Source organism: Aquarana catesbeiana, linkage group LG01 (genome assembly GCF_042186555.1).
Source record: "Aquarana catesbeiana isolate 2022-GZ linkage group LG01, ASM4218655v1, whole genome shotgun sequence".
Classification (NCBI taxonomy): Eukaryota; Metazoa; Chordata; class Amphibia; order Anura; family Ranidae; genus Aquarana; species Aquarana catesbeiana.
Window position 1 is genome coordinate 85,385,111 of NC_133324.1, and position 11,402 is coordinate 85,396,512.

At 48.5% G+C, this 11,402-nt stretch overlaps 1 protein-coding gene across 2 annotated transcripts in view; it reads right to left on the reverse strand.

The window, feature by feature from the left end:
- Positions 1-11,023, reverse strand: part of RANBP3L (RAN binding protein 3 like) — a 71,499-nt gene extending 60,476 nt beyond the window's left edge. For both annotated transcript variants that reach the window (XM_073621270.1, XM_073621264.1), the window contains exon 1: positions 10,583-11,023. In XM_073621270.1, coding sequence (XP_073477371.1) covers positions 10,583-10,775 — 193 coding nt within the window. In that variant the 5' untranslated portion in view covers positions 10,776-11,023. The remainder of the gene's footprint in view (positions 1-10,582) is intronic.
- Between the last annotated feature and the right edge of the window lie 379 nt (positions 11,024-11,402).

The following is an 11,402-nucleotide window of genomic DNA, read 5'->3' on the forward strand; positions in this document are numbered from 1 at the left end:
GTGTGAGTGGGGAGCAGGTGTGTTAAATTTAGTGTTATCGCTCTCACTCTCTCCTACTGGTCACTGGAAGTTCAACATGGAACCTCATGGCAAAGAACTCTGAGCATCTGCAAAAAAGAATTGTTGCTCTACATAAAGATCCTAAAGGACAGCACGTCCGTTTTCATCAGATCTCACCCGATCCGCCAGTCACGGATCCGGACGTAGGGCCATCCGTCTGCTTTTAGTGGATCGGACCGGGTCGGATGTCAGCGGACATGTCTCCGCTGACATCCGTCGCTCCATAGGCTAACATGGAGCGCCCGTTCAGGTCCGCCGTCAAAACTGACAGGCGGACCTGAACGGTCCGATCGTGTGAAAGGGGCTTAAGTGGTTAAACTTTTTTCACTTACACACAAAGTCTATTCCATTGACAAATTGTTACAATGTTTATATACTCTGATAAAGAATGTTATGATTCTTGGCAGACTGCAGCCTCAGAAGAGCAGAGAGAATTCTTTGCATAGAAAGAAGTCAAGATTGTGATAGCGATTCTTGCCGATTAATTGTGAATTTTAAAAGCACCGGCAAACCTGCTGATCTCACAGGTTTGCTAATCTGACAGAATACCGCTGCTTTTGAAATTCAACATATAAACAGACGGATTTCTAAATCCTGTATTCCACTATATATGGTCTGTTTAGTGTGAAAAATAAGTGTGAAATGCAAAACTCCGGTGCTGGGTGCCCCCCGGACCTGTCTTCCCGAGTCCTGCACAAATTGAGCCCCCAGCATCAGTGGACAGTTTTCTATTGCATGGCACTTGTAAATATTACGCCAGTGTGCTTGGCCGGGGGGGGGGGGGGGGGATGAGCGACTGGCCAGACAAGCTGCACGCAATTTGGGAGGAGGGAGGAGAAGGCAGCCAGGACAGCAGGTAAAATTTCCTAAGTCACTATTACTGTGCCAAGCAGCCAATCAAATACAAGTGCCTAATATGGAAATGAATATAAAAAAGATCTTGTTGCAATAAAGTGATCCGTACTGCAAACTCATTAAACAGTCCACATTCACCCTTCCGTATAGGAAAATGATATATATTCACAGAGGTCGCTCGCAGAAATTCTCTAATGTTTGGGATAGATGGCTGGAGGATGGAGAGACTTTCACTTTGTAATACTGCTCTTAGATGTGTAGGACACTTAAGACTATAGCCTATGTCGATATGTGTCATACTGCCCATGTAATCCACTCTTTATAATTTTTTTATGTTTTATTATGTTGGAACTTTTCTTTCTGTAGTGTTCTGTAGTGTTTTATTGCCCGATACGATGTGTATATGTACATTTTGATTGCATCTCAATAAACTTGGTTTTTCCCAGTCAAAAAGAAAAACAGTCCACATTCAGTGAAAGTTCATGTACTGCAAAGTTTGCATTGATTTTTCAGCAGGCGTGGAGCACTTTGCACATGCTGAAATCAATGCAAACTTTGCACTACATGTACTTTCACTGAATGTGGACTGTTTAATGACTTTGCATTGATTTCAGCATGCAATGGAAACCCATTAAAGAGGAGTTCCGACAAGTGATTGTAAGGGTAATTTTTTTTTTAAATAACAAACATATCATACTTACCTTCACTGTGCAGCTCGTTTTGCACACAGTGGCCCTGAACCCCGTCTTCTGGGGTCCCTCGGTGGCTCCTCCCCGCATCAGATAACCCCCTGGGAGAAGTGCTCTCCCGGGGGGATTACCCTGCAGGCGCACTCCCGAGTCCAGCATTCGGCATCCATAGAGGCCGAATGCAGGACTCAGCCCCGCCCCCTGCGTCATTGGATTTGATTGACAGCAGCGGGAGCCAATGGCTGCGCTGCTATCAATCTATCCAATGAAGAGCCTGGAGCCCATGGAGAGAGAGACCGCGCGTCCCCGCCGAACGAATGAAGGGGTTCAGGTAAGTAAAACGGGGGGGGGGGGGGGGGGGGGGGAGAGCTGGTGACTGCCAGGTGTCTTTTCACCTTAATGCATAGGATGCATTAAGGTGAAAAAACAGGAACCTTTACAACCCCTCTATAACATGTGGCCGCTTAGCCTACGTTCACACTGAGGCGTTTTAGCACTAAAAATAGTGCCTGCAAAGCGCCTCTGCTGTCACTCCAGTGTGAACTAGTTTGCATTGATTTCAGCATGCAATGCAAACCCATTAAAGAGGAGTTCTGACTTTTAACATGTGGCAGCGGTGATAGAAATGATAGATTAATTGGCTTCTGCCTAAACTGGTACTATTGTCCCACTAGTGTGAGTTTATGAATGCGACTGCTGTATATGCTGGGCCCAGAATTTGATGTGAATAGCAAACACTCCAAAAACCTGCTGAAAATGCTGGAACTACATACATATGGGTAATAGAAATAATAGACACTAAAGAAAAAAGGCACAGCAAAGATTGCTTGGTAGGGAAGCGTCCTACTCGAGCCGGCCTAGTTCCCTCAAAAGACATTTGTAAGTAAGATGTTCCTCTACGTTGTCCTGCTGAAATCTGAGGCTTTATTGATGAACACTTTATAATGTACATAGTCAGAAAACACAAAAAGGTTTTCACAGCCCAGCCTGAGACACATACTTCAAATGCCACAACTGTCCAAGTTGCTGCAAAAACCTCCCCATGCATTCCACATAATACAGATCACTGAAAAATGCTCTGAAGTTGCTCTCTATAAAGACTTTGAGTTTCATTTATCAGCAACCGAAGCCAGCAGTCACACCCCCTGAACCATCCCAAACACTGGAGCCTCTGGAGGCGGAACCCAGCCAGCTTTACATCCAGCAGAAAACCTCGCCAGGGGGCGCTCTGGAGCCGATTCACAAAGAACCAAGCCGAGGAAACTGGAGCACAACCGTGGCACATGCAATCAATCTGTTTCAGTGAAATAAGTATTCTGGTTGGTTGCTCTGGCCAGTGCGTCTTTTTTTTTGCGTTCTAAAAGATATAGCAAAAGAAATTCACAGTGATGATGAAAAGTCATGCATGGGTTACAGATGGGGAAATCCTGGGATAGACTGCAAGCTGCTGGAACAGCCGCCAATACTTGGCTCAATCTTTTATACTTGGCTCAATCTATACTTGGCTGATAAATCGATATAGCAAAACGCCAGCTAAACTGATCCTTTTTCTAAATAGACTGGTGGCTGTTCAAACAGGAATTTTCCAGTGTTCAAGAAAACAGCATGGAACAATGCGTATTCTCAACACTACGAGAGCGGGATTGTTGTGTGCGAATTAAAATTGCCAGAAAGGGGTTAATAACACAGAGCTGGCATAGATGCACACACACATCATTTTTTTTTTTTTTTTATTACACACACACACACACACGTTTACTAAAACTAGAAAGTGCAAAATCTGGTGCAATCAGAAACCAGATTTTAGCCCCCGTTCACATCGGTGCGTTTTGACATATCAAATCGCAGCCTATTGCCAGCAACGGCATGTCCCAACCAGTGCAACCCTGACTTTGTTCCTGCACTACTTTTGGCAACTTCGGGGGGGGGGGGGGGGGCAACTTCAATAGACATCTGTACATGAAACCACACAGATGTCTTTCGCATCACCCCGAACTCGCACCGAAATGCGGGTTTGAAATTAGGGATGCACTGAATGTTTTTTTTGATGCCGAAAATGAAAAGTACACTAGGCCGAAAACCAAAACCGATACCGAAAGTGACTGTTTTAAAAAGTATTTTTATACAGGAGATGGGCATAAACTTGGGACATGGTACAGGAGATGGTCATAGACTGGGGACATGGTACAAGAGATCAATGCAGCCTCACCAGTGCCCATCAGGTGCAGCCAGCCAGTGTCCCCATTGCAGCCAGCCAGCGTCCCCCATTGCAGCCAGCCAGCGTCCCCCATTGCAGCCAGCCAGCGTCCCCCATTGCAGCCAGCCAGCGTCCCCCATTGCAGCCAGCCAGCGTCCCCCATTGCAGCCAGCCAGCGTCCCCCCATTGCAGCCAGCCAGCGTCCCCCCATTGCAGCCAGCCAGCGTCCCCCCATTGCAGCCAGCCAGCGTCCCCCCATTGCAGCCAGCCAGCGTCCCCCCATTGCAGCCAGCCAGCGTCCCCCCATTGCAGCCAGCCAGCGTCCCCCCATTGCAGCCAGCCAGCGTCCCCCCATTGCAGCCAGCCAGCGTCCCCCCATTGCAGCCAGCCAGTGCAGGGGAAGAGAGGAGAGCCGCCGCCTGGTTGATTAGAGTGCCGGGAACATCACAGATTTAATTTCAATAGCTGTGTGTTCCCCGCCGCACTGGCCGCGCCCCATTTTCGCCCGTTTTTCTCTTTTGGCAAATTGCCGAAAAGGCCATTTTCATGCCGATATGTTTCGGCGGCCGAAATTTCGGTGCATCCCTATTTGAAATTGTGTGATTTCAGCTGAACTTGCACGATTTTAAACCCGCATTCAATGGGAACGAAGACTAAGGCTCTGTTTCCACTAGTGCGACTTTTCATGCGACTTGGGACTGAAAAGTCGCATGACAAATTGTTTCCCATGATTTCCAATGAGTACCGTTCATATCTGTGCGACTTCAAGTCGCAGCGACTTCAAAGTAGTCCCTGCACTACTTTGGTCCCACTTTGATGCGACTTGAGGTCTATAGATACAGGCATTGCTTCAAATCGCGGTAAAAAGTCGCGGTAAAATCGCGGTAAAAAAATCGCGGCAAAATCGCGCGACTTTGGGGACGCACTAGTGGAAACCTAGCCTTATTGTCAAAGCTTAAAGTGGTTGTAAACCTCAGACAAAGCACATCTCTCTACAGTGTGTACTTGTCTCAATTAAGAGCACTAAGGGTCGGTTCACACTAGGACGACTTGTCAGGCGACTTAGCTGCCTGACAAGTAGCGTCCCGTTCTGTACAATGGAACCGTTCTAATCGCGTCGCCCCACGTCCAATCCTCATCTATATTGATGTGATTTGGATCTGACATTACAGGAAGATCACCCAGGCATTCCCGGAAGTCACATTGCTATAATCTTTTTATATGGACTATAGACTGAAGGACTTATGAATAAATGGTTGCGGAACAAATCATCCATTATTTCTTATGGGGAAATTCACTTTGAATTACAAGCATGTTTCCGGAATGAATTATGCTCACAATCTAAGGTTTCACTGTATATATATTGCCTACAATGGGCATATGAGCATCAGAACTGGAGCACAGAGCAATGGAAGTAGGTGGCCTGGTCTGATGAATTCAAGACTGGTTTGAGGAACACAATGAGTCAGAGGTGTTGACTTGGACTGCAAATTCTCTAGATCTCAATCCAAAATCAAGCAGCTGTGGGATATGCAGGAAATATAGGTGCGAACAGGAACGTTTTTTCCACTGGGCACGCTGGGCAGTTGCCCGGGGGCCCCACTTGTCTGGAGGGCCCCAATCAGGGCGGATCCTCAGTGCTGCAATCTGCTGCTTAAGTTGACTGACTGCACTGGTTGCTCACTTGCTAGAATCGACAGCCAACCTGGTGTCTAGCTAGCAACCAGTGACGTCAGCCAGAGGCCGTGGCCGCCCCAGCATTCATAGCGCGCTGAGGCCGTCCCAGCTGCTACTGAACAAGCTCCGCCCACCTATGCCATGTTCTTCAGACAGCTGGCGCTGCCTTTCTGCTGTGAGTGACACACTGTACTGCACCAGGCCAGTGGCCTCAAGTAAGTCTAACACTGTCTACTTAAGTAAGGCTGCTTTCACACTGTGGCGGTAGGGGGCGTCGGCAGTAAAACAGCGCTATTTATAGCGCTGCTTTACCGCGGTATTCGGCTGCTAGCGGTGCGGTTTTAACCCCCCGCTGGCGGACGAAAAAGGGTTAAAAGCGCGGTATTGCCGCGCTGTCCCATTGATTTCAATGGGCAAGAGCGGTTTAGGAGCGGTGAATACACCGCTCATTCACCGCTCCAAAGATGTGGCTGGCAGGAGTTTTTTTTCTTCTCCTGTCAGCGCACCGCTTCAGTGTGAAAGCCCTCTGGCTTTCACACTGAACAAACAGCAGCGGCTGTTTTGGGTCGGTTTGCAGGCACTATTTTTAGCGCAATAACGCCTGCAAACCGCCCCAGTGTTCAAGTTGTGCATCAAACACAGCCACTGTGTTTTTTGAACAAATATAATATAAAAATATACACATACACACATACATATACACACTATATGTATACATACACAGGCACACACATCTAAAATAACAAAAAACACACAAAAATTTCCAGGCTCTACAGACCCATTCATCCGGCTACGCTTATCTCTAGCTGGCCATACACATTACAATCTTATTTTACAATCTCTGCACGGTCCACAAGGTTCAATTCACATCTATGCATGTTGCTTTTGAGCGTTTCTGCAGTACTTGTGTGTTTTTTAATTTTTATTACCGTAGTTTTACAGTGATTTTGCCACGATTTGCGTTTTTTACGGTATTTTTTTTTTCTTGGGCAAATCTGTTGTTGGGCAGCGTAAAAAAGAAAAAAAAAAAAAACCGCAAAATGCAAATCGCGGTAAAAACACACTACATGCTTTTCTGCAGCTTCTCCATTGAAGTCTATTGAACCAAAAGCTCAAAAAAAAAAAAAAAAAGCAGCATTTTCCCATTTAAAAAAAGTCCCTGACCGATTACAAAAACACAGAAGCACAAAAATACATCGATGTGAACGTATTCCATAGGAACCCATGTCAAAAATAATGTCCTGCGTTTCTGCGAAAAGCATGTAAAAACGCATTGGTGTGACTGCGGCCCGCTGTACACCACATGCAGTAGAACACATTGATAAATGCAGTACAGAGACACAGGCAATGTATATGAATGAGCCCAGTTTATACCATCATGTGGTCTTCATGTACATTTACAAAATGTTGAGCGGGGGATGGGCGCACACTGATGGGAATTTGGCCGGTTCAGCAGCAGTTCTGTTGAGTGTTTGCCCGGCTCAGCACTCATCGTTTTGCTGCGAGAGTTTTTTTCAGTGGCAGCCCAGATTTGTAATTGCTGGTATGTGCCCCTCCCCCCACCCTATGGCGGTGTACAGCCAGCATTGTGCAGGACTTTCTCTGAAGCTGAACTCCAGGCAGATGGAGGAGACAGGAATGACCGCAGATCTGTGATCACTCATACATCCGGACATTGATTTCTTCCAATGCACACAGGTCAGCACCTGAATGTGACCAGATATCAGTGTCTCCAACCCCTTGGTACAGCAGGACCCAGCAAGGAAACAAGGAGAAGCAGCACAATGAGCCAATCAGCTGTGCAAGATTCATGATGATAGGAGAGAGCAGAATGACGGAGGTGACCTCATCAGTGTGCTGCTTCTCCTTTCACTCTCCAGTCACATGTCTGGGGGAGGGACAAGACCTGAATAAAATGTCATTGATTACACGTCCTCAGATGTGGTGGCTGCTTTTGATTCCTAACTTTTTGTTGATCCTGCCAGAAATCCAGCAAGATTGTCACTTCCTGTGCAAGTAAACTTTCCATCTCAGCAACTTCCCTAGCTCTTTTCTGAACTACAAAACACCTCCCCTGCTATGTTGGGCCTTTGTTCACAAATGGGTGGCTGAGATGTGTTATTGACCGCTTGCCGACCGTCTATTAATGCACATTAACACGCCTACAGCGCCAATCAGTGTTTTTATACTAAAATGGGACATGGTCACTTTTGACACTTCGCGACCGCACCCTAAACACGTTATTAAAGGATATGTAAAGCTTTGCATCAAAAAAATAAAAATCATGTTATACTTACCTCCTCTGTGCAGTTGATTTTGCACAGAGCGGCCCCTTTCCTCCTCTTCTGGGGTCCCCCTGCAGCGCTCCTGGATCCTCCTCTTCTCAAATGCCCCAACGGAGAGCCACTTTCCCTCGGGGCACCCTCCCGTGTCCTGCTGCTGCCTCCATTGACACAGACAGCAGGACTCGGCCCCACCCCCGGCGTCATTGGATTTGATTGACAGCAGCAAGAACCAATAGCTGCACTGCTATCAATCTATCCAATCAGGACCCGAGACAACGGCTCGAGCTGCTGTGCTCATCCCCGTTGCTGGAAAGTAAAAGGGGGGGGGGGGGCTGCATCACAGATGGTTTTTCACCTTAATGCATAGAATGTAATAAGGTGAAAAGCTGAGGGTTTACAACCCCTTTAATGCCACAGGCGCATTCAACTGCACAGCAGAAGAAGACAGATATGACGCTGAACAAGCTGAAGTTAGAAGCTGACTGGTTTCTATGTAGAGCTGCACCAGGTTTTGCACTCTCCAGTTTTAGTAAATCAACCCCCCCATAGTGCTCTGGATTGAGACAAGTACACACTATAGAAGGATAGGCTTTGTTCACATTTCATGTCTGAGATTTACAGCCACTTTAAAGTGGATGGAAACCCTCACATACCCCCAGAGAAGTGACTGGCCTCAGGGGATACAGAGATGAAACAAATCCTCCTATGTAAGTTGTGTCTGTCTATCTTCTCTACACCTGTTCAAAATGCTGTCTGAGCTATCAGAAAAAAGGGGGCGGAGAGCTGAAATTACACTCTGAAGAGCTCAGTGAGGAGAACGCTGGGAGCTGATTGGAGGGAAGGGACACACCCCCCTTCACATATGAACAGAGCTGAGGCTGTAAATCAGCTGGAGATCTCTCCCCTGTCACCACTTTTCTCTTGGTGTCAGGAAAACTTGTTAGAAGTGACTCAGGCTGATAGCAGAGGATGAAGCAGCAGAGACAAGTACACACTATAGGTCAGTGATGACAAACTTTGGCACTCCAGAAGTTTTGGAACTACATTTCCCACGATGCTCATCTACATTGCTTAGTGCATAAGCATCATGGGAAATGTAGTTTCACAACATCTGGGGTGCCAAGGTTCACCATCACGGCTATAGAGCCTGGGTGCTCAACCTGTGGCCCTCCAGCTGCAGAAATACAAGTCATGCTTGTAACAGTCAGCCTTGCAATGCCTCATGGGACTTGTAGTTTTGCAACAGCTGGAGGGCCACTGGTTGAGCACTCATGCTATAGAGCCGGGGTCTCCAAACTTTCCTGAACAAAGGGCGGGTTTACTGTTCTTCAGACTTTAGGGGGCCGCACTGTGGACAGCAGGAAAATAAAACTTTGCTGGCATCAGTGGGAGTAAACTGTGCCCCGTCTTTGGTATTAGGGGGCGGAATAGTGCCCAATTGTTGGTGGTGTCAGTGGGAGAAATGGCACCACATTTTTGTTGTTAGAGGGCAGAATAGTGTCTCATATCAGTGGGATGAAGTGCTCCCCCTAAGGGCCGGATAAAGGCAGGCAAATGGCCACATCTGCCCCCCCCCCCCCCCCCCCCCCGGGCCACAGTTTGGAGATCTCAACCCGCTCCAGCTGTGATTGGACACAGCGGGAGCCAATTGGGCGGTCTGGCTGGCACGATGTCCGTCGGGACCCGCCGATCATTTCCGAGAGAAGCAGAGCGGTGGTCTGCCTATGTAAAAACAAGGCAGATCGCCGTTCTGTTAGAAGGGAAGGCAGTGATCCTGTGTTTTTACTAAGCAGGAAAACAGATCTCTGACTTCCCCAAACACTAACATTTTGAACCCTTTGATCGCCTCCTGATGTTAACCCCTTCCCTGCCAGTGTCAATAGTACAGTGACAGTGCATATTTTTAGCACTGATCATTGTATTGGTGTCACTGGTCCCCAAAAAGTGTCACTTAGTGTCAGATTTGTCTGCTGCAATGCGAATGGAGCTGTGCCACAACAATGTGCAATGTGGCACAGCGGTGCGGGCTTTTCGGGGTTAGTGACCTACAACATTCCAGCCCACCCTCCCTCCATCAATCAATCCATCCCTCCATCATGGATCTCTTCTCAGAGAGTGTGAGCAAGCTCCGATGAGGAGGGGGGGGGTGCTTGTAGTCCAAATCAGCCGCACAGCTTAGGGTGACAACACTGCTTCTCCATAGACGCAGTATAGTCAGCGTTGTCACCCGAGGACAGGAAGTGTGTCACTGGCAGGATCAATAAAAAGGAAAAAAAAAAAAAAAAAAAAAAAAAAAAGCCTCAAAGATGAAATCTAACCCAGTCACAGTGGCATCGCTAGGGGGTGGCTTTTGGGGCCATAGCCCTGAATCTGGGGCCCATAGCCCCGAGCCTCTGCAGGGGTCCCCAAGGGGAGGGGAGGCTTTCTGGGGACCCTGATGCAAGGGGAGGGGCTTTCTGGGGACCCTGATGCAAGGGGAGGGGCTTTCTGGGGACCCTGATGCAAGGGGAGGGGCTCTCTGGGGACAATAATTGTCATATTGGTGAAATGACTGTGCTGCCCCATGCGTGTAGTGCGATAATACGCCAAAAGAAAAAGTAGGAGGTGGGGAAAACGCATGTTCAAGCGTCACGGAGATGCGATCGCAGCCTAAGGACTGGTAATCTGCCATAGATGACATTTTCTTTTCTGGGCGCAAATCCTTGACCCGCAGCAGAGAATACTCAGGAGTCGTGCACGGGGTGGCGGAGCTGTGTAAATGTCAGGACTGGATGGACAGAAGTAGAAACCAGAAAAAAGGGGGCCCCCCCGGGTCTTACCTCCATGTCGGTCGTGGCTGGCGCACTCGCTGGCGGCTCGGTGGACGGTGCTGTGTACGGGGCCACGGCTGCTGGCGGTGATACACATGGCGGATTTGTGGCTTTGTGTCTGGAAGGATCGGGCAGACAGAGGCTCTATCTCCGGGAAGAACACATTATTCTCTCTGATGATAGAAGTTTGCTGGTTTCTCATACCGGCCCCCCCCAGTCACACCTCCCGGATAAAGTTCTGCAGCTCTGCAAAGGGGGAAGACGAATCCGTACAGGAGAGCGGATCACACTACAAGGCTGGAGACAACAACAAGGAGGAGGTCCGGTCCGCAGACTCATTCCCCGGCACGGCGGATCGCTGAATGACTCCGTCCTGTCCGGAGATCCGACAACAACTGACTGCGTGCGGCTCCAGCGACAGACCGGCGAGAAGATCAACATGGGCGGCGACAAGGCGAGCCGGGACCACCCCTCTTCTCTTGCAGCAGCCACTGCATACTACAGAAAGGCGTGTCTGTGGGCGGTGTTAGAAAGATTAGCAGGCGCCGCCCCTTCAGAGCCTCGCCTGTTGTGAACGGACACAAAATCTCATCAAGTCCCGCCCCTTTCCCTTTGGAGAGCACGAATCTAGAAGCGTGGGCGGTGATATGTAGATAAGGAAGGTACCGCCCATTAACGCCGCGGACCTGTGATCTGGGTGCCGCCTATTCTGAGGGGGCGGTGATTATGTTCATAAGGGTGCCGCCCATTCACTGAGTAGTGTCCCTGTGGCCAGTGATATATAGATAAAGAAGGGCGCCATCTACTATACGAGGGAATAGAGGTGTGC